Source organism: Ipomoea triloba, chromosome 11 (genome assembly GCF_003576645.1).
Source record: "Ipomoea triloba cultivar NCNSP0323 chromosome 11, ASM357664v1".
Taxonomy (NCBI): domain Eukaryota; kingdom Viridiplantae; phylum Streptophyta; class Magnoliopsida; order Solanales; family Convolvulaceae; genus Ipomoea; species Ipomoea triloba.
The window spans coordinates 11,195,050-11,222,752 of record NC_044926.1 but is presented as its reverse complement, the minus strand read 5'-3'; the positions used below and the strand labels follow the sequence as shown (position 1 = coordinate 11,222,752).

General features: G+C 34.5%; 2 protein-coding genes across 3 annotated transcripts; both read left to right on the top strand.

The window, feature by feature from the left end:
- Positions 1 to 894: 894 nt before the first annotated feature.
- Positions 895 to 4,378, top strand: LOC115996324 (probable galacturonosyltransferase 3). 2 transcript variants are annotated; one of them, XM_031235528.1, is made up of 9 exons: positions 895 to 1,054; positions 1,415 to 1,467; positions 1,588 to 1,648; positions 1,728 to 1,769; positions 1,842 to 1,979; positions 2,116 to 2,253; positions 2,334 to 2,668; positions 2,750 to 3,695; positions 4,062 to 4,378. In XM_031235528.1, exons 1-9 carry the CDS (start codon positions 983 to 985, stop codon positions 4,335 to 4,337), a joined length of 2,061 nt encoding a protein of 686 aa, XP_031091388.1. In that variant the 5' UTR covers positions 895 to 982; the 3' UTR covers positions 4,338 to 4,378. The 2 variants fall into 2 exon arrangements, with proteins under 2 accessions (XP_031091388.1, XP_031091389.1); XM_031235529.1 differs by having other exon boundaries at positions 914 to 1,054; positions 1,868 to 1,979.
- Positions 4,379 to 11,336: 6,958 nt separating this feature from the next.
- LOC115997539 lies at positions 11,337 to 15,735 on the top strand. The gene is made up of 3 exons (XM_031237111.1): positions 11,337 to 13,222; positions 13,576 to 14,000; positions 14,850 to 15,735. Exons 1-3 carry the CDS (start codon positions 12,445 to 12,447, stop codon positions 15,483 to 15,485), a joined length of 1,839 nt encoding a protein of 612 aa, XP_031092971.1. The 5' UTR covers positions 11,337 to 12,444; the 3' UTR covers positions 15,486 to 15,735.
- Positions 15,736 to 27,703: the final 11,968 nt, after the last annotated feature.

Genomic DNA, 27,703 nt, shown 5'->3' with positions numbered 1-27,703 from the left:
CATTCTTAATATGTATGTTTTTTTATTTTCATTTTCCAATTTTTTAATTTTGTAAAAAATTAAGAAAATTCTTCAATTAGTAAATGTCCCTTTATCATTTTTCCTTTTAATTTTACACTTGGGTTATTATTGTTTAATAACAATTATTTATGCATGCATTTCAAACTGTTTGCATAATTGTATGAACTTACTATTTGCATAATTGTATGAACTTACTATTTGCATAATTGTATGAACTTTCAAACACAATCTATTTACTCTATTTTGTACTAAAAAAATGTTCACTTTGAATATGTAATGTTTTAAAACATATTTTATATTATTTTTTCAATTAATTTATTATAATATACTTTATCTGTCCTTTTTTATTTATTTATTTTTATACATTAGATTTCTCAGCTTATGCCAAACTAATTCTAAACTCAGTGCTTGTATACTCTGTGCACCAAGAAATTCTAACAAAACTCTCAAGATGACCCTTAAACCATTGAGTTAAACTCCGCGGGATCTATTTCACAGTCATGTTTATTATTTATTAATTAAACTAACTTTATTTTACTTATTTTATATATTATTTTTAAATTTAATTTTTTAATGTTCAGTGTAATTTTTAAATATATAAATTTTATATTAAAATATTAAATTTATTATTTTTAAATAATAAATTAAAAATAATTTCAGTTAAATTTTGTTAACTAAACAAGTAACAGCATACAATGGTGTAAGGGTCATCCGAGAGTCTTATTATAGTTTCAGTTAAATTTTGTTATAATAACTAAACAATTAACAACATACAATTATTTTAGGCTTTCACACACCTAATTTGGATATCATCTTTCGCGCAACGCGCTTATTTATGCTAGTACTAGTACTAGTATATATACTCCGTATTATTTATTGATTTTTGTTACGGTTCTGATCTCCCTGAGATCTAAATCGTTGTTTGGCTCTGTGTATTGTGTGCTCACCGTCAGGATTCAGGATGAGTGCTCCTCGGCTTCTCTTTACAGGATCATGCCCTTCTGCATCTCTGCTCACCATCTTCCTCTTCCTGGTAAACTGTTCTGCCCTGCGTGTTTGCATTATTACTTGATTTCTTTATGCGTTCTGTCCAAAGATTTCGCTCACAGTTGCGCCATTGATTCCAGTTTAAATCTCACTTCCTATTCATTTTCATCTAGCTCTTCTCTTGTTTCCGTTAATTTTTGGAGGCTATTATGTTTATCCTTTACTAATTTCAACTATTTAATCGCAATTACGTAATTTGTTGCAATGTCGGTTTTTCATTTTTCCATTCCTCCTCCTCAATTGGATGTATTTTGGTTATTTATACAGAGTAATACTAATAGTGTATGACGGTATGTTTTGCTTATGTACTAATCAGCTTCATGTTATACTTCACCGGTTGTTGCAGGTTATGGTATACACAGCAGTAGTCAGAGCGGAAATATCATATGGATCAACAGTGTATGGCCAACGAGCTTATATAATTTGGAAAACATTGAGTCTTGTTTGAAATATTTCTGTTCATCAGTTTAATTTTATGAATATTGTAATTTTATTTTATTTTATTCCTCCTATTTTCAGTCGGACAGAGCTCAGAGATCTTTTGCCCCTGTATGATTGTCCAGAATGTTCCAATAGAAAGGTATTTTCACTGTCTGCATGTGAGCATCTCATTGTGCCTGTTCATTCCTCCCATTAAATGTTCGGCAATGACTTGGCAGGAGCAAAGTCATACAGGTTCTGCTGCGCGTCCAAATGAAAAGGTAATAAACTGAGCCTTCATTTTGATAACTTTATGATTATGATTGTGATGATCTTTCTCCCGATTGATGCAGGATATTGACATAATTGTAACATACAGTGATGCTTCAGGTGCTGTTAGAGCCATGAGGGTGAAGTCTGATAACCTTTCAAAGTCATGGGTCTGGAAAAACCCTAGTGATGAGAATGATGATGGGAAAGAGAGTTCAAAGGTGTTTATTTATATAATTATATGCCATGTTGTAACTCTTCTATTTTGTACTTGCTCATTGTACTGGCATCTATATTTTAGTCCTTATCTTAATTTACTGATAGTTACTAAAATTTCTTCTTGAACTGCATAATCAGGAATTGGAGGATCCATTTCAAATGGAGATTAATTCTGAGAATAGTAATCAGCACTCCAAGGAAGATGTAAACCAGTATGTGGATGGTATGCTACATCAGCAAGCATCTATGCTGCATCCAATAAAAATCCAGCGCAAGGTGTGATGTTTAGTTCTGTCTAATTATTTTGTATGCTTCACTCATTTTCCTTACTTAATTACTCTCTTTGTGTACTTAAGATACAAAGGAAGGAAAGAAGGGAACGGCGGACTGCAGAGCTGATTCAGCAGGATAAAGACATTGACAACCAGATGCAAATTGCTGCTATTGAACGAGCTCAGAAGCTTGATACAACTATCAAGGGTAAATTCAATATATGGAGGAAAGAATATGAAAATCCTAATTCTGACTCAACCTTGAAACTTATGCGTGATCAAATCATAATGGCAAGAGCTTATGCAACTATTGCAAAAGCAAAGAATGATAGTACTTTGTATAACTCATTAATGAAACAATCTAGAGAAAGTCAAATAGCAATGGGAGATGCATCTTCTGATGCTGAACTGCAGCCAAGGTTAGCATTTTTAGCTTTAATCTGGTCTTTGAAGATTAGATTTTTGTTTTCCATTCTAATGCCAAGTTATTCTTTATCCAGTGCATTGGAGCGAGCAAAGGAAATGGGCCATATTCTCTCCACTGCAAAGGACCAATTATATGATTGTATCACTCTAGCAAGGAAATTAAGGGCCATGCTTCAATCTAGTGAAAAAGGTTTAAATTTGCTAAGGAAAAAGAGTGCATTCTTGATACAGCTAGCTGCTAAAACAGTCCCCAGGCCCTTGCGTTGCCTTCCTTTACTTCTAACAACAGACTATTATCTACGGGGTTATGATGGCAGGGATTTTCCAAAGAAGGAAAAATTTGAAGATCCATCTCTATACCATTATGCGATCTTTTCTGATAATGTACTTGCTACATCTGTTGTTGTAAATTCAACAGTGCTGCATGCAAAGAACCCCGAAATGCATGTTTTCCATGTAGTAACAGATAAGTTGAACTTTCCAGCTATGAAAATGTGGTTCCTTGCCAATCCTCCTGCAGGTGCAACAATTCAGGTTGAGAATGTAGATGATTTCACATGGCTTAATGCTTCTTACTGCCCTGTTTTGCGTCAGCTTGAATCTGCAAGAATGATAGAGTATTACTTCAAGGCACATCACTCCGCTTCCCTCTCTTCTGGGACTGACAATCTAAAATATAGAAATCCAAAATATTTGTCAATGCTGAACCATCTACGATTTTACCTCCCAGAAGTGTACCCAAAGTTGGATAAGATCTTGTTTCTGGATGATGATATTGTTGTTCAAAAGGATTTGACTCCACTTTGGTCTGTTGATCTAGGAGGTATGGTTAATGGTGCTGTAGAGACCTGCAAGGAGAGCTTCCATAGGTTTGATAAATATCTGAACTTCTCCAACCCAAAGATATCTGAGAATTTTGATCCAAATGCTTGTGGATGGGCTTTTGGCATGAATATGTTTGATTTGAATGAGTGGAGGAGGCGGAACATTACAGGAATATATCATCGTTGGCAAGACATGGTAAGACAACTTTTATAACAAAGATAATGTCTGAAACTAACTTGATTTTATGCTGTGCACACATAAATAAAGATAAATAAGTAAATCAATAGTAGTGGATGAAAAGGCTGTGCTTCCTTAAAAACCCTTTTCCTGCATAAAGATGCCACTTATTTCAGTTTTCATTCCCTTAACAGAAATATTTTTGTAAATTTGCTTTACTGGTTACTTTGTTGTATCTTTGTATTTGTAACTTGTAAGCTGCCAGTGCCCTTTAGATGTTGAACATTTCAAGTACATGTTGAACCTAAAGTAGAGAAAAGTATCCAAAGGTGTAAGACTCAATAGTTCTGTTGTCTATTACTTGATGGAAATTTTGTTTTGCAGAATGAGGACAGAACACTTTGGAAACTTGGCACATTGCCTCCTGGGCTGATCACTTTTTATAATTTGACTCATCCTCTGGAGCGGACATGGCACGTATTGGGTCTTGGTTATGATCCAGCCCTTAACAAAACAGAAATGGAAAATGCAGCCGTTGTCCACTACAATGGAAATTATAAACCATGGTTGGATCTTGCCATCACTAAGTACAGAATTTACTGGTCCAGATATGTAATGTATGATAATCCATATCTTCAATTTTGCAACATCAATGAGTAATACAAATTGTTTTATATTATGAAATTGCTTTATGATGAATCCTTTCTCCTTTCCTGCCTGTCCTCATCTGCATCATTTCTGTTTCAGACAGCTATTTGGCATTCTTTTCAGAATGGTAAATTTTAACTTTGGGTGTTTCATTAAGGGCATCAGGGTTGATAAAGTTATGATGAAATTCCAATATTATTATTAATAAAGGGTGACAAGTGAATAATGTATTACATAAAATATATGAGAACTTGGGCAAGCATTATAAGCTGCAGGAAATTCCAAGTCCTTTAAACATGCATGAGATGATGGTGAAATTGCAACTGAGCAACTTTGAAATATTTGAACTAGCTTATAAGTAATTTTCTCTTAAGATTATTGCTTCATATATAATTTCTGAGTTTTCAGGGTGCGCTATGGATCATTAGTTCTCAACTCAATAAATGTTCAGGATTGACTATAGCATCTGCTGCTGTATAAAATTGTAATATATGCTCTGATCTGGATAGGCAGGGGTCATTTCATTGTGTACAGCACTACAGCCATAGTTAGAAGGGTGGGCATGTTGAATATGATATTTCATTTTGTTTTATGTCTAGAAAATGACACAACACAATGGAGGCCATCCATGATGCATTGCATTCTACAATTAATGGGGCATTGAAAAGGTTGTGTCAACTAAACTCTCTTCACATTTGTTTAGTTTTAATTTTTTAAAAATAATAAGGAAAAGAGAAATGCTTTTTTCTTTTATCTTTACACATTTGTTTAGTTTTAATTTTTTAAAAATAATAAGGAAAAGAGAAATGCTTTTTTCTTTTTATCTTTACTAAAAGGGGGATTGTTCCTTGGTTCCTTTTTCATTTCACATTTTTATTGTCTCAGAATGGACTGTGCTATCCATTTAGCTTTGACTTTCTTTGCAGACTTCTAATTTTGTTGGTTTTACTGAATAAGCTTTTTGTGTGTGTGAATGTTTTTCTCTATTTTTTGCATCACAATTGACAATTGTGGTTTATTGCATGGATGTCTTCATTGCCAACTGGTTGTGTTGACCTTTTTCCTTTGTCTTCGGTTTTTGGTAGTTTTGCATTTGGATATGTTGTGGGTGATTTGTCTTGATTCCTGCCTGGGTGATGCAATTCACTCATGTTCAGTTTGTTTAAATTTTATTGGATACTTTGAAGCTTTCATGTTAACATAAAACTGTGCCATTAATCTTTTATCACTTCTGGCATTACAAATGGAGTCTAGCTCTACACTGTCCGCTCATGTTCTGCACTTGAAAAAAAGTCCTCAGCTTTTTTTTTTTTTCTGGAGTTACAAGAGAAACTTGCAACCACTACCTGAGGGTATGCACTGGGTAAACTATACCTTTGTGACCCTAGTCTGCAAAGAACCACAATGAGGTAAACCAACTTAAATTGTTCATAATTGACCGACTTAAACCAATAAAGTTGATATTTGAACTCGTGATCTTATGGTTACAAGTTTGTATCATTACTCCTTATCCATCTTAGTTGGGTTACTCCTCAAACTATCTTTCATGTTACGAATGCCATGGTTTGCTTTGGGGTAAAGACTAATATCAAGTTTCTATTTCTCTGGTTGTCTACTTGTCTAGAATTTGAATGAAATTGATCATCTAAAATTCTGAATCAACTATTGCCTATTGTTTTTTATTTATTTATTTTTAATAATAATCCTGAAAATAAAAATTTTATTTTCTACCTTTATATTTACAAGAGTTTGAAGAGCGTCGTACAGGCCATGCCAATATTTACCATGTCAGTGTTCCTGCTTCCCAGTGGTACTTGCGATCTTATTGAAAAATCTATGAATCGATTCTGGTGGAGTAAGGGTACAAATGAAAGCAAGGGTATCCATTGGCGGGGTATCCATTGGCTCTCTTGGTCACGTTTGGTAGTCCCGAAGAGTTGTGGCGGGATGGGTTTTAAGCGACTTCGGGAATTCAATATAGCTTTACTTGCGAAACAAGGGTGGCGCTTATTGGTAAATCCCAATACTCTTGTCAGTAGGCTTTTAAAGGCTCGGTATTTTCCCAAGGTGAATTTTCTGGATGCAACTCTTGGAAATAATCCTAGTTACATCTGGCGTAGTATCCTTGCCGGTCAGGATGTTCTCCGCGAAGGTATTGCACGTAGGATCGGTGATGGCAAGGACTCTTCGGTGTGGGGATGCCCTTGGTTAGCTGATAAAGATGATCCATTTATTCGGTCTGCATGCATTGAGCAACTTAGAGAAGCACGTGTCTGTAACCTCATGGATGACGATGGAAAATGGGATATTCACTTGCTTCGTGATATTTTCGACGAATATGACGTGGGAAGAATATTGAAAACACCTATTGCTAATCATTTTCCTGATGCATGGTATTGGAAGGATGATCTAAACGGTCAATATACAGTTAATCTGGGATATAAACGCCAACTTTGTGGAGTGACCCTACAAGAGCCTGGACTGTCTTTTACTAATTGGAAACATTTATGGAAGCTCAAAATCCCTCCTAACATTCGAAATTTCCTATGGAGATGCATCAGAAATATTCTCCCGGTCCGAGAGACTTTGTGTGCACGTGGAGTTGAAGCTGAGGGTGGCTGTTGTCTTTGCAATGTAGCACCAGAGTCTGCTATTCACTTATTTTGTGAATGCACTATGATTTTTCCTCTATGGTTTGGTCTTCATGATTTTCTAGGAGGATCCCTGCTAAATGTGATTGAGAGGTTCATACAAAATGTAGACACATTCAAGGCTGTGGAAATGGCTGCTCGATTGTGGGTTATCTGGTATGCTCGAAATGATATGCTTTGGAATGATAAAGTGTGGAGTTTGGAGGATCTCAGAAGAGATGTTGAAAGTTTTCTCCATGACTGGAAACTTGCTTATTCCCCTTTTGAAAATATGTCTCAGGTTCATTCGGTTGCTTCACCTGCAGTTTGGCATCCACCTCCGGAGGGCTGGGTTAAGTGCAATATAGATGCGTCATTGCGTGAGTCTTCTATGGGTTATGGTGCCGTTCTTCGAAATCATCAAGGACAGTTTGTGGCAGCGCTAAGTGGAAGATTGTTTTGTGATAGAGATCCCTATCTAGCTGAATCCATTGCAGTTAAGGAAGCGTTAATGTGGCTCAAGGATCGTGGTACAGAGAACGTCATTCTGGAAACTGATTGTTTGAATTTCTGTAATAATTTTAATTCTGCTAGACGTGATTTTTCTTATGTTGGCCTCATTATTAAGCAATGTCGTGTCATTGCTAGGGACATTGGCATCACTTCGGTTCGCCATGTCAAGAGATCAGCGAATCAGGTAGCTCATGAATTGGCACGGGCGACCGGTTCTTCTTCTGTTCTCGGGGTTTGGGATTCCACCCCACCTACTTGTATTTTGGTTTTCTTCGATAATTAATCTGAGTTTTTGCTTTGGTTTTCAAAAAAAAAAAGTATTAATTACTACCACCTAAAAAATCATTTCTATTATATGAATATTGGGTGGATGAGTGGTGGTTGTCATTGATATCTTTTTCATGATAAATGTGCATGATTGAGATATAGTTTGGGCATTGTCTTGTGATAGAAAATGTGTGATGTTTTCCACATTATTTTGTGGTATAAAATATGTGAATGTGAAAATTTAAAATGAGATTGTGAGGGTGTTAGTTGGATTAGATTTAAATATTTAATGCTTTTAATTTATTTTATATTGGTGATATATGTGTGTGGTGTTAAAAATATTTGGGACATGCATAATATAAGATTATAGGGAAGAAATTGGGGTCTGTCAATTTTGATTAAAATTGTCCAAATTTTGTGATCAAGTGGGTAAATATTATAAATTCAATATTATTTTGGTAGATTTTTTTTTAAAAGAAGATATAAATCCTTGATACAAGTAGTGTTCTCCTTATGGACCTGATGTGAACCCAAAGGCCAAATAATGTTATACTTGAGCATTCTAATTTTCATTTCTTTCTGACAAGGGAAAGCAATCCTTTTCATTTAATTTTTTTTACTCCTGAAAATGGTATTATTGATAATTCTTGTTTTCACTACAAGAGTTTATTAAACTGTTCTGTTAAATATAACTTTTGTGGCAATTTAAATCATGAATCAGAGTGCACATAACATTATAAACCCTAGATCGAAAAAACGAGGTATAAAATTTATACTTATAAGGTACATAATTTCATAATACAAGATACAAAAAATCACAATACAAGACACATATACATGTTATATATTTGCTTATTTTTTAAATTTGATTTATGTACATAATTTGTGTTCATAGACACAAAATTTCACAACACAAGACACAAAAATTCATAACAGAAGATACACTTACTAATTTGTTTCAGGTACAGAATTCATACTCTTAAGTACATAATTTCGTTACACAAGACACAAAAACTCACAATATAGGACACATACACATGCACTAAAATCCACAGTACACTATGAACGTTCATGGTATAAGGATTGAACTTTTGTTTAGTACTCCATTTTACCCATGGAAATGTGCTTCTTGGGTTATAGGCTGCAAATTATATCATGGACTAGAGTCTATCATGCGCATCGTCAATTGTTATATTGTGGATTACTAGCATAAGATTCTATTTTAGTACATTGAAATGATCATTTTTAGGATGCTGCAGTATTTCCTGAAACAGATCAAGCTAGCTATGGTGTGATTATTTTGGATAATAACGGTGGTTTTGTTGCGGCAAAAAGTGGCCCGATTAGATGCTTGAATGATGCACATTTAACAGAGGCAATTGCAATTAAGGAAGCTTTATCTTGGGCTAAGGAAAAAGGCATTCGTCGGCTGAAGGTTTATTCTGATTGTCAAACGGTGTGCAACTTGTTTAATGGTACTTTGCCGGACTTCTCCTTTGCAGGATGTACTATTAACGAATGTCGAGGACTTAAATGACACTTTGAGTTTGTGTCTATTCAGTTTATCTCTAGATCAGTGAACAAACCCGCTCATGTGTTAGCTAGGACGGCCCGTTCGCAAACTGGTCCTCATTGTTGGATTTCTTCTTTACCATCTTGTATTCAAACTTTGATTTAATGATATTTCAGTTTGATTTTCAAAAAAAAAATGATCATTTTTAAGGTTCATTTTTAGTATAATGAAAGTTCATTTTTAGATAAGTAAAAATGAATCTTCAATACATTAAAAATTGAACTTTAAGTGTACTAAAAATAAATATTTATCAGTGGTGCACCTTGTAACATGACATCATCTAGGTTGCTAACTTATCTTGGATCTAGAATTGATATTTTTTAATATATAAAGACATTAATAAAAATATAAAAAACTAACCATTTTATTTGTGTAAATTTAAAAATACTTTGGACTTCAGTAATTGCATATTTATTTGAAATTGACTTGGTACTTGGTAGTAATTGGCATTTATTATTTAGTAATTTATTAGTGATTTGGTTTATTACGTAGTGTTATATTTTTATTTATAAAATAATTAATATTTTTTTTACATATTAATAGAAAATATTTACAAATATATTCCCTATGTTTTTTTTTAAAAAAATATTTGCTCGTTCCGAGAATTCCCAGTCGCTCGTGTTGCTTCGACGCGACTGGTATAGGAGGCAGGGGCGCCTCTTCGACTAGGACCCCATTAACAGGAGGGTCCTCCGCTTGCCTTTGTCCGCTTTGGGCACAAGATTGATTAAGATGCTCTTGCAAGTCACCATTACAGGATTGAGACAACTGTTCTCGCAGGTCCCTCCCTTGCGAAACGGTTTTGTCCTGCAGTACCATTTGCTTGGGCTTGAGTTTGAGTTCTCCCTTGTCCCTGACCTCGACGACTCCTTGTAGTCACCATTGCTCCGTAACTTCTACTTCCTCAGTCAGCTAGAAACCACATGACCTTTTGTTCGATTCCCACAAACGGCACTAATGTTGGTTTTATCTCCCACGGAATGGTCAAACGGCAGACCAACACCACCGGAAAATCGACTAATACTATAGGAAAAATAGAGTAACCTCTCAACTCTCTTTGGATTGTTAGTTGCCTTTGAGTACAATGAGTTACTTCTAAGTGTGCTCTAGATTCCTTGCCTTCCTCTTGAAACCTAGAACCCCTATTTATACAAGCTATGTGGGATTTCTACCTTAGAAAACTTCTAAACTACTTTGGAACCTTCCGCCGCCAAACTCTTTAGGAAACTCCCATGACCGCCCGTCTTACCCCGTCCTCCTTGCACCGCCTTCCTTACACCGGCCCCTTCAAGGTCGGTTTGGTCCGACTCGTTCTCTTCTTACTTCCCTAGCCCGACCTTTCATCCACAGTAATCAATCGCTTCGATGTTATGTTCAATCACTCTTAGTCTAAGATCTTTAACTGCCCCGTCACCTAAGGAACCACCAAGCATATTCTTTTTCATTATCAAACTCTTCCTTTGATCGTGTTTCTTAGTGCCATTATTCCTTCGCCCGATCCCTCTCTCTCTCAATATCAATCGTCCCGCCTCCTTGTTCCGAGCCCTCTCCTTCTCAACATTGGTCGTCCCTCCATCAAGTATTACATTTTAATATTAATCTGACCCAACCTAATCAGTATCATGAATAAAGATTAGTAAGACGGTCTCGCACAAGTACAACCCATCAAAAACTTGCGTGAAACCGTCAAGATGAGTCATGTCAAGAAGAAAATGTAACACTTATACTGAAAAATATAACACTAATTAAGAATAAAATGTTTGTTATTTATAAGAAAAAAATAATACTAAAAAAAATAATATTTCTACATTTTAATTAAATGTATTATAATATATCTTTTTGCATTAAACTCTCCCTCGCAAGTCGCAACTAACAAAAATATTATTCTTAACTAATATTAGATTTCTTCAATATAAATATTATTCCACACATTTTTATCTTGATTTCGACTCATAAGAGTCATAGAGTCGCTCGAATAATATAATCACTCGTAGTAGAATGGTAGACTAAGCATCTTTGATGACAGACAGACACACCTCATCGGTTTGATAGATTTGTGAAAAGGTCGATGCTTTCAACTTTTGGGGGGAGTCCCAGACCACCTCCTCGCCAACACATCCACCTGCTTCTACACCATCTTGGAATCTTTGGGCCCTATAGTTTGCCCATTCTCCAATCACATGCCATTTTTTTTCTTTACTTTTCTTCCCTCACCTACCTGTGTTTGAAAAAGGTTGAATCTTTTTTACCCTTAAATTGCAATGCCCGCAAATCTTTCTCACTTCTCTCGTGGATTAGCCGTCGTCTTATTCCACTCTCCTTACCATTTAAGCAAGGCTGTTGGTAATGGAGGTAGTTTCAACTGATGGGTCTCGCGGTTTTTACATTTGGCTATGTGATGGGTAATTTCAAGAACCTTATTCTATTTGGTGGCTGTAAGGATTCTATGCTGATCTTTTAAGCCTAGAGAATTTTCTGGGAAATGGGTTTGTACTGTTTATTTGATTAGGATAGCAATTTCTGTCAAATGGGAACTGCCATAACGCCTAAGTAAGGCTATTTTGACTGATTAAACTTGAAGGTTTCGTAGGGTTGACGGGGTCTTTCTGGGTTGGGTTTTATAACAATTGATATTCAATTGTGGAAGCTTGGTGTTATTGATTTAGTTGTTGATTTTGGTTATCTGAATGCACCTTTGAGAAACAGGCCATTGAGATAAGCTACATTGAGCTTTCTTATTCTTGAGATCTGAAAAGAAGGAAATAGTATAGGTCATCCTTTTCAGTTTCCTCTGGCCTTGGCTGTTGCTCATAGATGTGTATTTGTTTGTTTTAGTATTAAAGGAAGATTCAGTGTGGTGTTTAGATGTTGCCATCTTTTTTTGGATGAGTAGGGAAACCCCACAACCCTTTTGGTGTAGGTAAACCCGCCTTGTGACCCTAGTCCGTAATGGACCACAAGGAAGTAAAATAGCTTAGGTTATCCATAGCTGACTGGCTTAAACTAAGGGAGCAAGGATTCAAATTTCTGACCTTGTGGTTACAAGTGTGGATCTCTTGCTATCTTGGCTGGGGTTACCCTCGATATTGCCATCTTTAAAAAGAGGAAAGGGTGTAATTCTGTTTGTAGCGGAAGAATGAATGTTTGGATTGCGGCAGCTGCTGCTGGTGCGGGATATGTTGCTCAGCGTTGGAAGTCACGGAATGTTCTGCAATCACGGGGAAAGGATTGTAGAGGTTGCCCTTCCCGTGGAATGATGTCTAAGAAAATAGTAGATGAAGATGGTTATAGGATAAGGGAACAAGCGGGTGAAGATACTATGGTGGACGAAGATACTATGGTGGACGTGTCATCTATAAGTGGTTTGTCTGGAAATATTGGAATGTTGGATATGTGTGGTAGCTGCAACATACGTTCTACTTTAAATTACACAACTGGGTCCCCGAATGACAAATACCTTCATGTAGACCGGGGAGAAGACCAAGTAGGTGGCGAAATTAATGTGGCTGAAGATGATTTTTCTCTTCAACCTTATATAACAGATGTGCGCTTTTCTTACAGTCTCACAAGAAACAGAAGCAGTCTTAGAAGTAAAGGAACTATTGAGCATCTCATAAAGCCTCTATGTTCTCTCGATAGCCCTTCATCTACACAAATGTTTAGGCCTTTTGTGGTCACAGATGGAAGTCGAATTACTAGCAGAGAAAGCGGTGATTTTTTCAGTACACCAACTGGAGCTGGTTCGAAAGAGCTACAAAAAGATGTCGTTTTGAAAGAGAATGGTGCAGTATTTGGAGTCCCTCGGCTACCCAATATTGAGTCCCCAAGAAAGGCTAATGCTAAGGCTAATAGAGAAAATGGCCATAGTGGAAGTTTCAGCAGAAAAATGGATGTGAAAAATTGTCATTCACAAGGTAGTACTTTTAGTTGATTTGTTTTTATTCTCTACTTGTATTTCAGTTTCATAAAATAAATTTTGTAATCACTGAAATAGTTTTTTACATGTCTGATTGACTGATTCAACCTTGAGATTGTTATAGTCATTCTCGAGAATGTTTCAGTTGCACACCTGAAATTTTAAAACCAATGGGTAGAAGCATCCAAACATGAGAACCAATGATACTTGTGATGTTCGGGATAGCTTTCTAAATGTTCTCAAATGTGTCATAAGACTTTGGTGTTTCATGTTAACTGAAATTGTTGTGCCTCTAATGACTTTGGTGTATCTCACGGCTTACTTTGCTATGTGAATTGCTATGTGAATTAGGATCATCTCATGGAGCATTTCTTGTTTGTCTTGGAATATCTGCGGGCATATTCTCTTCATTCTTGGCGCATAAGAAGGAGGTGGACAAATTGAATGGGCTGCTGAAACAGACGGAGAACTTGGTTCAAGATCTACAAGAGGAACTTGAAATGAGAGATTCATTCACTGTGGAAGAGCTTGCCAACGGGGATTATGAGTCTCAAGATACACATAATAGTTCCTATAACAATGAGTTATTGCATGTATTTTCCCCTCAAAAGAAGTTGAATAACTCATCTAAACATCGTGCTGAAGAATATCACTGTCGGCACTCTGAGGGTGAATCTATTAGTAAAATTGAAGCAGAGCTTGAAGCCGAACTGGAGAGATTAGAATTTAACATCAATTCATTTAAACTGGAGGATGAATATTCCGATGTAGCTGAGGTAAGCACATTTTCTAATTTGTACATGCCCAGTAGCTCTTGAATTCATTTTTTAAATAACCTACAGTTTGCACAGCCTTTAAGAGAATTTTTTATTCTAGTAGAATCCAATTTCAATCTGCTATTCTATTTCAAAGAGTTAGTTCTTACTACAATTTACTATATGGTATAGTTCTTCATCCATAATGTAATGAAGTGTTAGGTGAGACGAACCTTGTTCACCCGTAGTCCTTCAACTCCAAGTTAACCACCCATGGTCTTTCAACTTTCAAACTTTAACTAGCCATGGGCCTTCAACTTTCAAATTTTGACTAGTCGTGGTCCTTCAACTTTCAAATTTTAAGTAGTTGTGGTCCTTTTGAAAGAACGACTTTGCCCTTACTTTTACTTCTGAAAGGACCACGGTTAAGTAAAATTTGAAAGTTGAAGGATCATGGGTGATTAACTTGACAGTTTAGGACTTAAACGTGGCAAAACCACTATACTCGTAGGACCCCAGATGGCATTAACTCTTTAAGAAATGGTTTAGTTCTTCATCCATAATGTGATGAAGTGTTAGGTGAGACGAACCTTGTTCAGCTGTTTAGGAAACTAGGTCTCTGCCACATCTCCTGTGGTAGCGGTCAAACATTCATTTTCCTAAATAGAGTGATAATTAAACTTTACAATTGCAAAAGACCAGTGGTGAAAAAAATTGATCACCTGACACCAAATATGTAACCATAGGGTTAACTTGGTATGCTTCGCTCATTTGATACACATTGCTATATGGTTTGGCACCTGAATAGCTTTTCGTTTCTCATTTCTCTTTTCATAATTTCCGAGTTCTGACAGCTCAAATGCCTTGCAGCTTGACCCAGAGTTCATACCAGATTTAGCAGAGGGAGAATTGCGAGCTGATGTGTTCAATTGGCGAACTGATCAGCAACCTTACGCAGATCAGGATGGAAGCGGCAACTCTACGCCTCATTCGGCTAACTATGCTGTTTCACCGAAAGAACTAAGCTTGCGGTTGCACCAGGTTATCAAATCACAACTAGAAGAACGTGTGAGAGAGCTCGAGATGGCACTCGAACAAAGCCAGAGGAAAGTTCGCTACATGGAAGTGCAGCACAGTTATCATCGGAGAATGTTCTCTAACAGCGAGGCGGAGTCTTCAACCCAAGGCAGCCCAGTCGCTAAAGATAGACCTGTAGTAATCAATATAGCGGGAGAAGCTCTCAATTCATATCACGAGGTTTTTGATGAATTCTCTACGGCGAATGAATCTGAAGACGGTGTGATAGCATTGGGGATTGGGAAGATCAACCATCAAGATAACATGAATCAACATGTGGATTGGATTGAGAGTAGTATGCTTAGTGATGATAATGATGAGATGGATAGAATGCTGATTAAGCGGATTGTGGAGAAAGCCAGGAAAGGCTCTCCAGCAGTTTTGAATGCTCAGAAAGCATTGTTTTCCGGTGGTGAAAATGAGCATTAGTGATGCTTGATAGAGAGAAAGAGGAGACTTTTTGCAGTAGATAATAGATACAGTAAATTTGATTGTTTCCATTCAAAATTCGTCCTGAGTTGGAAAGACCTTTAGATCCACAAGACAACTCATCATCCCAAATCCTCTTCATACTGTCCATATAGAGTGAATATATATAGAGTGAATCTCCCTTTCACAGACTAGAATTTGTGAGACAGGTCAATTAATATGAAAATGTAATATTTATACTGAAAAAAAATGTAATATTAATCAAGAATAAAATGTTTGTTACTCTTAAAGGAGAGTAATACTTTTTGAAGAAAAATGTAATACTTTTAAATCAAAATGTAAAAATATTGCATTTTTATTTAAAAGTATTATATTTTTATTTTGACCCAATCCGTTTTATGGGTTTTTTCACACAAAGTAATAAATAATTTATTCTTGATTATATCATGGAGAATTAGAGATGTACCCTAATTTAGAATGGTAATGTTTATCCAAAACTCATGCTTAGCATTAAATGGAAAACTTATCATTACAACTGTGGTATACTAAAAATGAATATGTATTAAAATAGAATGAAATTGCACAAATGAACCTACACTTTGATTATTAAGGTCCTTAGGATAATAATAGATCTTATTGTAAACAATGGAAGAAGAATATGCCGTATTGCGTTTAAGATGAAAGAATACACTGATACATATACATGGTGATTGGTGAGAGTCTTTAAGATAGAAAGTCTTTAATCCTATCTATGTAATCATGTTGTCCTATCCCTACAATCATGTTAATTATTATGCACAACTTGTTGCATAAATAACTAACTCGACTATCGTTTTAAGGCTTTTGTGAAAAGGTTTCTAGGTTATTCTTCCGCATTCACAAATCTTATAAATATCAATGCTCATTAATTATATTTTCTCATGAACAATAAAGTGGCAATTAACTTCTATATGCTTGATTTGTTCATGGAAGGCAAGATTTGATGCAATTAAAAGTGTGGCTTAATTATTACACCATACTATTGTAGGATTAGGAGTTTCGAAACCTGCTTCATTCAAAAGATGATATATCTACATTAGGAGTGAGTATCAGTTGGTTACAGTCAATAATCCACCGATAACTGATGACTTTTTTAATCCACGTAATCATTTGAAATCGAATATGTCAGTTTTAATCGGTTATTTTGGTAACTTAAAAACTGACACTTTCGACAATTGTTGGTTGTTTCAGAGAAAAGATGCACTTCATTAACTGGTGAACCATTGCTTAAATACATAGATGAAACACTACTTAGCCACTAATCCACTAACTAGCTAATATCAAGCCACTAAGGCACTAACAACTAGTAACTGACAATCAAACATTAAACTCCTAAAGACTTGGTAATGAAAACAAACTAAATATGAGAATAATCTGGGAAAACCTGAAGCTATTGATGTAACATTCACCTCCTTGCATTAGTAGATGCAAATTTCAAGTCTTTCTCTCAAGTCTTCGAATCTGCCCTTTGCAAGAGGCTTTGTAAATATGTATGCCAACTGATCTTTAGTCTTACAATACTTTAGCCAAACTGCACTGCACCACCTTTCTGAACATCTTTGATGAAGAATAACTTGATGCTGAAATGCTTGGTCTTGCCATGAAAAATTGGATTGTTTGAGATAGCTATAGCTGCTAGATTATCAACCATAACTTCGGTACTCGCCTTTTGCTCCAAGTGCAGATGGCTTAGAATTTTTCTTAGCCATAAGGCATGATTGATAGCTACTGTTGCTGATAAAATTTTTTACTTCTTTGAATTCGACGTAAAAATTCTGGATCCAAAGTTGAAATCGAAACTGAAAGTACTTTTCATGTCATCTATGGACCTTGCCCAATCACTGTCAGAATAACCTTGCAATTCAAAGTTTGGTGTCTGACAGAACTTAACACCAAAGCTTAAAGTTCCCTTCACATATCAGAGAACTCTTTTTGCAATCTTGAAATAAGACTCACTAGCACAATTCATAAATCTTGAAAGAACATTTACAACATACATGATATCTGGTCTTGTTGCCGTAAGATACATCAAGCAACCATTCAAGCTTCTATACATGGACTCATTCACCTTAGTTGTTCCATCATCTCTACATAACTTCTCTTTTGGACACATAGGAGTGCTCACACTCTTACAACTATCCATGCTAAATTTCTTTAGAATATTCTTTGCATACTTCTGTTGACAAATGAAGATTTTGTTTCATCTCTGCTTGATATCCATTTCGAGAAAATATGACATTTCTCCAAGATCAGTCATCTCAAAGACTCTCATCATATCTTCTTTGAACTGTTGAATAAGTTCAATGTTGCTGCCAGTCACTAAAAACATCATCCACACATAAAGAAACCACTTGAAAATGATTTCCATCGTCGTTGATATATAATGTGGACTCACTAGGACTTTTAACAAAGCCTAGTTTTAGCAGGTATTCATCAATTCTGCTATACCAGGCTCTGGAGCATGCTTTAAGTCATATAGCACCTTTTTCAACAAATAAACCTTGTCTTCATCCCTTTTGCAGCAAAGCCTTCATTTTGCTCAACATAAATTTCTTTATCCAGAAAGCCATTTGAAAAGGTTGACTTGACATCAAGTTGGTAGATTTTCCATTACTTTTATGCTACAATAGCTAGTAACATTCTGATTGTATCTAGCCTTGCAACTGGAGCAAAAAATATCAAAGTAATCTACTCTAAAAACTTGAGCATACCCTTTAACAACTAACCTTAGCTTGCTTTATATTTCTTGAGTGACTCATCAACATTCTCCTTTTTTCTAAATACCCATTTCACTCCAATCACTTTATGATGTTGAGGTCTTTCAACTAACTCCCAAGTCTGCTTTTTTTCAATCATTGCAAGCTCCTCCTGCATTGCTGCCCTCCAATTGGGATCTTTCTCTACTTCCTGATATCTTGCTGGTTCAAGCACAACAATGTTGCATCTTTGGTAGATATCATCAAGTAATCTATTGCCACGAATAGAAGGATTGTCAATTAACTCGTCGTGATTCCGATCATTGGGCTGCTAAATTATTGCATTGCTCCAACTCCACTTATCATTCTCCATGAAGCTTACATCCCTGCTTATTAGAATTCTTCTTGTGTCAGGTTGAAAAACTCTATAGCATTAGATTTTAAGCTATATCCAACAAATATGCCGGGCTTAGCTCTTTTGTCTAACTTGTCATGCTTAATCTGTGTAACATGAGTAAAACACAATGAACAAAAAACTTTCAAATTCTTTACTTGTGGTTTATAATCGTACCACGTACTCCTCAAAAGGAGTCTTGCGGTCGACTACTTTTGCTGGTAGCCTGTTCAGCAGAAATACAGTAGTATTTGCTGCCTCTGCCCAATATTCTTTCGAGAGATCTTTCTCATGGAGCATTTACCTAGCCATCTCCATTATAGTTATATTCTTTCGCTCACTGACCCCATTTGTTGTGGAGAGTATGGGGCTATAAGTAGATTATCAGTTCCGGCCTCCTCACAGAATTTATCAAATTCACTTGAGTGTACTCCTTGCCATTATTTGACCTCAAAATTTGAATTTTATAGCCACTTTGGTTCTCAATCCAGTTCTTGAATTTGAAGAATATAATACACCTGCAACTTCTGACTTGAACCTAAGAGAATATATCCAACACATCCTTGTGAAATCATTAATGAAAGCAACGTAGTATTTTCTCCCATTGAGTGAAGGCATTCTATAATGTCCAGCAACATATGTATGGATGAGTTGCAGCTTTTCAGTAGCTCTCTAGGCTTTCTTTTTTTTTTTTTTTTTAAAGGAAGTCTAGCTTGTTTTCCAAATTGACAAGCCTGACAACTTGGTAGATCCGACTCAATGTGAGGTAAGCCATGAACCAACTTCCTTTTTTGCATATTCAAAATTGCTGCAAGATGAAAATGACCTAGCCTTTTATGTCAAGTCTGTGTGTTAGTCGTAATAGCTGTATAAGCTACTTGCTCCTCCTCCATCGGATTAGATAAGAAACTTTTGCCTCTTATTTTAATTCTTATGACATCATTGTCATAAGTATCCTTGATTATACCTAGCTTGTTTTCAAAGATGACTTTGAATCCCTTCTCAACTAGCTGCCCAACGCTTAGTAAATTCTGATCAATGTCAGGGACATAATATGTTTTTTGGTGTATTGTGGAATCTTGTGGATTATTTCTTGGAAATAGCTTGTGTTTTGTTGGATTATTGAGCCTATCTTGTAGATCTTTGGATTGTGTTAGCTACTCTTGAACCTTGGTATGATTGGTTATTGTTTTGATGGATTCCATGTGTTATTTGGCTTCTGGAATGTGTAATCTGATCTTAATCTGAGTACTGGAATGACCTATTGTGTTCATTGCATCGTGTCTGATTGAGTTTGAGTGATTTGGGTTTGGAGTTGTTCTTGCGGAGAGGTCCAACGGTATAATGTGTCCCGCTGAACCCTTCCACAAAGAGACAGCGGTGAGTAGTGGCGGAGGAGCGTGTTCCACCGAGGTGTTCCGCCTCCTTCGTGCATATGGTTCTAGCGGTATGGTGTGTTCCGCCTGTATGTTTTCCTTCTTTGTTTCCAGTTCAGGTTATGGTTTAATGTTCTGTTGTTTCACCTTTGATTCCTGGAGTATATTCTGAGTATTTTGTTGAGTATATTACTTTGATTATTGAGTATTGATTCATGGTTGTTGGTCATTTATCTTGGAATATTGATTGAGTATTGTTGGTTTGAGTTTTGGGTTAATTAATGTTTTAAGCATGATGTCCTGTTGTTCATGTTCTGAATCTGAGTACTTCTTGGTATGGGTGTTTCCTTTGGGAATGGACTTGAGTTGTTATGTTGAGGTCTTAAACTCTTGTGAGTGATTCTTTGGGTTTCATGTGTTATGTATACCCTTAGAGAGGAGGTTATTTGAGCTATGACTCTGTATGTGCTTACTATTATGGAAGGATTGTCATTGGGCTTGTATGCCTCTGTGATTGGGCTTATATGCCTCTGTGATTGCGCTCATATGCTTCTGTGATTGGGCTTGCATGCCTCTGTGGTTGGGCTTATATGCCTCTGTGATTGAGCTATCATGCTTTTGTGATTGGGCTTATATGCCTCTGTGGTACGACATTGTGATATGCCATTTATATATGGTTGGGCGATTTGGTTTGGAGCTTATTCTATGTTTCTTGGTTGGGTCACTCTAAGGGAGTGATGTGAGGTGGTTGATTTGTTGGTTACCCTTGTGTTGTTCAGTTGAGCTTGTGCTTTGTTTAAGTGTCTTATTATGGAACTGTGGTATTGTGGATTTATTCCTTGATATTGAATTCGTTGAGGTGTCCTTGGTTTATGATTCATTCAGCTTATTGTTGTTGAGTCCTTTGGTTTTCAAACAAAGGATAGTTTCGTTGGCATATATTATATATTCGTGTGTAAAATCTATTTACAAAGCTATGATATATTATTGTATTTCTCACGAGTGTGAGTAGAGTATTACTTAGCATTTCTTTGCTAATATTTCTAACTGTTTTCCAAGTATGGAGTAGAATCTGCACGAGAGAGCGCTAGCTATAGTTCTATTCCTCCATTATGTTGTGATGGTTAGACATTTGGGCCTGCGTGCCTTAGATATATGATTGTAATAACAGTTAGATTGTGTTGGTTTTGAGGATTTTGAGACTTATGTTGAATTCGCCTTAGCATCTAGGTTATGGTTGAACCTGGATGTGGCGTAGCACCCCCTGTTGGTATAGTTACGCTTCCACATTTATATTATCTAGCGTTGAGATCTGTTAGGTTTGCATTAAGTTTATTACTTATCTCAACCTGAAATTAAGGGTGTTACATTAATCTTAATATTAATGGGTTTACATGTTAAGGACCCAATATGTATTTGGTTTGTATAAATTTTTGTATTTTCACAAGCCTCATTTTTTTTTATTCAAATTTAATTTGTCATTTTACACAAATCTAAAGCATTGTCGGTTGTAACTTGTAAGTTGATATTCTATTATTTTTCTGTCGTTATTTATCTCTGCAATTGTGCACACCGCACACAGGCAACATAGTACACCTATAGGGCTATAAATCTATAATCTTCTAACGAGTAATGTAAATATGTAACGTTTATTTCGATAATGGATTCTGTGAATCTGTGATTTCTGTCATTCTAAAATATATATAATTTTTAAATCATAATTATACATATATAATTACCCTGAGTTATTGAGTGTTGTGTAAAGAATTCTATTAATCCAGATAAAAAGTGAAAGAAGCAAAAAGAACAAAAAACCTGTAGCTATTGAAATTTGTGTTACAACTGAACTTACCGATTAAAATTAAGGTGCTTTTCTTCTTATCTTATACACAACTTTTTAAATTTGTTTTATATAAAGCTTGAAATCTTCAATGTCACAACAAAAATTGCATGGTTTTGCGATTTTGTGCATTGAGAAGGATATGCTAGAGAATGTTAATCTTGATGCAATTTTGGATCATTTTGCATCGAGTAAAGCACGTAGAAATTTTTTGTCATGTTTATTTTTGTATTTTAAAATTTGTTCAAACTTTTCAAATGGTATTTCATGTTATTTGATATTATCATTTTTTAGTATTATTAAATTTTAATTTTAATTTTTCAAATAGTGGCATTTTTTAATTTCGCCCAAGATCTATAAAATATTTGAACCGACCCTATATTTTTGCTTTTCATAAATTTTTGTATTTTCATAAGTCTCATTTCTAATTTGATCAATTTATTCGAATTTAATTTTCTCATTTTACACAAATCAAAAGCATTTGTACAAAAGTCTGTGCAGATTAGGGAGTAGCCACCCAAGACTAGCTGAAAATAACGAGTTAGTGTTTAACCTTAATGTTAACGGGTTGACCTGTTAAAGACCCAATATGTATATGGTTGTTATAAATTTTTGTATTTTCACAAGCCTCATTGCCGGTTGTAACTTGTAAGTTGGTATTCTATTTTTTTTTGAGTCATTTCCATTTTTTTCCCTACTGTTATTGGGGCATTGCCAATATTAGTCCACTTCATTAATTTTTGCCACATTGCGGCCAGTCTTATTTAGTCCTTGCCACTTTTAGTTCACCGTTAAAATTTTTGTCAAATGGCCGTCCAAAACAGGGGTATTTTTGGACTTTTCATGCTTTGGTCATCTCTTTGACCCTTTGCAGTGGTTTTCCTTACAAATTTTCATCTAATGAAGAGGTCCGACGAAAGCCATGTGAGCCACATTACAAAGCCATGGCTTTCCCCGGACCTCTTCATTGGATGAAAATGTGTAAGGAAACTCACTGCAAAGGGTCAAAGAGATGACCAAAGCATGAAAAGATCAAAATACCCCTGTTTTGGACGCTCATTTGATGAAAATTTTAATGATGGACTAAAAGTGGCAAGGACTAAATAAGTCTGGCCGCAATGTGGCAAAAATTAATGAAGTGGACTAAAATTGGCAATGCCTCAATAACAGTAGGACCAAAAATGGAAATGACTCTTTTTTTTTTTTTTTTTTTTTGTCGTACCGTTATTTATCTCAGCAATTCTGCACATTGCACACAGGCAACATAGTGCACCTATAAGCTATAAATCTATAATCCTCTAATGAGTAATGTAAATATGTAATGTTTAAGGTGGTATTCTTCTTCTCTTATACACAGTTTTTTAAATTTGTTTTATATAAAGCTTTAAATATTCAATGTCACAAGAAAAATTGAATGGTTTGGCGATTTTGTGCATTGAGAAGGACATGCTAGAGAATGTTAATCTTGATGCAATTTTGGATTATTTTTTATCGAGAGTAAGCACGTATAAATTTTTTGTCATGATTATTTTTGTATTTAAAATTTTGTTGAAAATTTTCTAATCGTATTTCATGTTATTTGATATTATCATTTTTTAGTATTATTAAATTTTAATTTTAATTTTTCAAATAGGAGCCTTTTTTAATTTCGCCAAGGGTCTATAAAATATTTTAACCGACCCTATATGTGCTTTTCATAAATTTTTGTATATTTATAAGTCACATTTCTAATTTGATTCAATTTATTCAAATTTAATTTTTTTATTTTTCACAAATCAAAAGCATTTGTACAAAAGTCTGTGGGGATTAGGGAGTAGTCACCTCAAGACTGAAAATAACGAGTTAGTGTTTAACCTTAATGTAACGGGTTGACCTTTTAAGAACCCAATATGTATATGATTTTTATAAAATTTTGTATATTCACAAGCCTCATTGTCGGTTGTAACTTCTAAGTTGGTATTCTATTTTTTTTCTGCCGTTATTTATCTCAGCAATTCTGCACATTGCGCACAGGCAACATAGTGCACCTATAAGCTATAAACCTATAATCGTCTAATGAGTAATGTAAATATGTAATGTTTACTTAGATAATGTAATCTGTGAATCTGTGATTTCTGTCATTCTAAAATATATATAATTTTTTAATCATAATTATATATATAATTACCTTGAATTATTGAGTACTGTGTAAACCATTCTAAGCAAATGAACAAAAAACCTGTAACTGTTGAAATTTGTGTTACAACTTAACTTAATGAAAGAAATTAAGGTGCTTTTCTTCTTCTCTTATACATAGCTTTTTAAATTTGTTTTATATAAAGCTTGAAATCTTCAATGTCACAAGAAAATTGCATGGCTTGGCGATTTTGTACATTGAGAAGTATATGCTAGAGAATGTTAATCTTGATGCAATTTTGGATTATTTTGCATTGAGTAAAGCACGTAGAAATTTTTTGTCATGTTTATTTTTGTATTTAAAAATTTGTTTGAAAGTTTTCTAATCGTATTTCATGTTATTTGATATTATCATTTTTTTAGTATTACTAAATTTTAATTTTAAATTTAATTTTTGAAATAGGGGCCCTTTTTAATTTTGCCAAGGGTCTATAAAATATTTGAACCTTCCATATATGTGTACTTTTCATAAATTTTTGTATTTTCATATGTCTCATTTCTAATTTGATTCAATTTATTCAAATTTAATTTTCTCATTTTACACAAATCAAAAGCATTTGTACAAAAGTCTGTAAGGATAATGGAGTAGGTAACCCAAGACTGAAAATAACGAGTTAGTGTTTAATCTTAATGTTAACGGTTGAATTGTTAAGGACCCAATATGTTTATGGTTTTTTTTTTTTAAATTTTGTATTTTCATAAGTCTCATTTTTTATTTTATTCAAATTTAATTTTCTCATTTTACACAAATCCAAAGCATTGTCGGTTGTAACTTGTAATCCTCTAATGGATTTTTTGAATCTATGATTTCTATCATTCAAAAATATATATAATTTTTAAATCTTAATTATATATATAATTACCCTGAATTATTGAGTATTGTGTAAACCATTCTATTAATCTGTATAGAAAGTGAAAGAAGAAAAAGAGAAATGAGTAATGAGTAACTTGTATACCTATAGAGCTATAAAATCTATAATCCTCTAATGAGTAATGTAAATATGTAATGTTTATTTGGATAATGGATTCTGTGGATCGGTGATTTCTATCATTTTAATATATATAATTTTTAAATCGTAATATATATATATATATATATATAATTTATTTATTTTGAAAATGTAATTATATAATTTTTTTAACATTAGGTATTTATAAGTACAGTTGCGCAACACGCTTTATTTAACTAGTTTTATAGTGTAAAAGCTAATGTTGATATGTTATGTTTCATTTTATTTACATTTAATGTTGAGTTTGATTCATAGTTTTCTTAACTATGTCTGTTCTCATCAGTTGATTCATCCATATATACGTTGTTAAAAATATATTTCTTGGAATCTTTAATTTTTAATAACATTTATATTAATAATAAAGTATCTGAATTATAAATAATTTTAAACTGATAATGTTAATTTACCTTAAGCCCGCACCAAGTAATTAAAAAAAAAAAAATCCTAATGAACAAGGATTCACACCACTTATATTCCACTTGTACGTACTCCGATCTATATATATACATATAAGGTTTTACGTAATATCATCTCTCACTTTTGTACTACCTCTCACAACTATATATACTGTACTCCCTAAGCTCCCTATAACCATTAATCGATTATATTGTCGATAGATCAGATCACCGTATAGAATCTTGTGCATATGGAAGAATTGGGTTTGCTCAGCGATCCCAAGATTGCCGCACCGCCCCGCGGAAAACTGAAGATCATTCTCAAGTTGAAAAAAAAGGAAGACGAAGTAGTTCCTGGCCCTGCGGTGGTTCCTCCAACTGCAACGTCAACCTCATCGTCATTAGAGAATTCAATGAAACTGAAGTCGAAGAAGAAGATTGAAGAAATACTAGTTCCTGGCCCTGCGGTGGTTTCATCCTCATCAGAGAATAATTCAATGAAACTGAAGTTGGAAGCCACGAAGAGGAAGTTGGAGCAAAGGTATGGTGAAGAAGCGGAGAAGAAAGCCAAGAAGAAGATACAATGTATTGATGATTTTCCAAATCCCAAGAATCATGCAGGCAAGAGTAGTAAGGAGGTGAAAGCTCTCGCTCTCGACCAGGGTGATGTCCGAGAAAGGGTGCTTGCAAAATTGAAGAAGCTCAAGAAGAAAAATCAAAACCTGACACCAAAGTACACTTTACATTCAAAAAAAACCTACATATGATCGATCCATCTATGTGGCCCAAGAACTACGTGCGGCTTGATCCCAGACAAAATCTATCTGGAGTACGTAGGCAGCCTTCAATTCGCTAGAAGGTTCAGCTGCGATTATGTATAAAACTTTATTGTTTCATCTTCTTCCACTGTAATCTTCTCGTAATACTTAGTGTATGTGCAAGGCCGGTCCTGAGCAAGTGCAGGATGGGCAACCACTCAAGGCCCATGCTTGAAGGTGCCCATATATATATATATATATATATATATATAACCCACATTTCTAATTTCATTCAATTTATTTATTTTTAATTTTATCATTTTACGCAAAGTGAAAGCATTTGTACAAAAGTTATTGGGGATTAGGGAGTAGTAACCCTAAGACTTAAAATACCTAGTTAGTGTTTAACCTTAATTTTAATGGGTTGACCCATTAATTAAGGATCCAATATGTTTATGAATTTTTATAAATTTTGTATTTTCATAAGTCTCACTTTTTATTTTATTCAAATTTAATTTTCTCATTTCACACAAATCCAAAGCATTGTCGATCAGTTGTAACTTGTAAGTTGGTATTTTTTTTTCTTATCTGCCGTTATTTCTCTCTACAATTCTACACACATGCAACATAGTACACCTTTAGAGCAATAAATCTATAATCCTCTAATGAGTAAATAAATATGTAATATTTATTTGGATAATGGATTATGTGAATCTGTGATTTCTGTCCTTCTAAAATATATATAATTTTTAAATAATAATTATATATATAATTACCCTGAATTATTGAGTACGGTGTAAACCATTCTATTAATCCGGATAGAAAGCGAAAGAAGCAAAAGAACAACAAATATGTAGCTGTTGAAATTTGTGTTACAACTAAACTTACCGTAGACAAAAATCAAGGTGCTTTTCTTCCTCTCTTATGCATAACTTTTTAAATTTGTTTTATATAAAGCTTGAAATCTTCAATGTTACAAGAAACATTGCATGATTTGGTGATTTTGTGCATTGAGAAGGATATGCTAGATAATGTTAATTTTGGTGCAATTTTGGATTATTTTGTTTCGAGTAAAGAACGTAGAAATTTTTTGTCATGTTTATTTTTGTATTTCAAAATTTGTTGAAACTTTTCTAATCATATTTCATGTTATTTGATATAATTATTTTTTAATATTACTAAATTTTAATTTTTTCAAATAGGGGCCTTTTTTTTTTTTTTTTTTTTTTAATTTCATCAAAGGTATATAAAATATTTGAACCGGCACTATACGTGCTTTTCATAAATTTTTGTATTTTCATAAGGCTCATTTCTAATTTGATTCAATTCATTCAAATCTAATTTTCTCATTTTACACAAATCAAAAGCATTTGTACGAAAGTCTGTGAGTATGAGGGAGTAGGTCACCAGAAGACTGAAAATAACGAGTTACTGTTTAACCCTAATGTGAACGGGTTGACCTGTTAAGGACCCATGTTTATGATTTTTTTTTATATAAATTTTGTATTTTCATAAGTCTCATTTTTTATTTTATT

Excerpts from the sequence above, each read along its gene's own strand:
- LOC115996324 (XM_031235528.1), top strand. The coding sequence starts at position 983 with ATGAGTGCTCCTCGGCTTCTCTTTACAGGATCATGCCCTTCTGCATCT. Across the intron at positions 1,649-1,727 it reads CAGAATGTTCCAATAGAAAG|GAGCAAAGTCATACAGGTTC; the intron begins GTATTTTCACTG and ends ATGACTTGGCAG. Across the intron at positions 1,980-2,115 it reads ATGGGAAAGAGAGTTCAAAG|GAATTGGAGGATCCATTTCA; the intron begins GTGTTTATTTAT and ends CTGCATAATCAG.
- LOC115997539 (XM_031237111.1), top strand. The coding sequence starts at position 12,445 with ATGAATGTTTGGATTGCGGCAGCTGCTGCTGGTGCGGGATATGTTGCT. Across the intron at positions 13,223-13,575 it reads GAAAAATTGTCATTCACAAG|GATCATCTCATGGAGCATTT; the intron begins GTAGTACTTTTA and ends TATGTGAATTAG. Across the intron at positions 14,001-14,849 it reads AATATTCCGATGTAGCTGAG|CTTGACCCAGAGTTCATACC; the intron begins GTAAGCACATTT and ends AATGCCTTGCAG.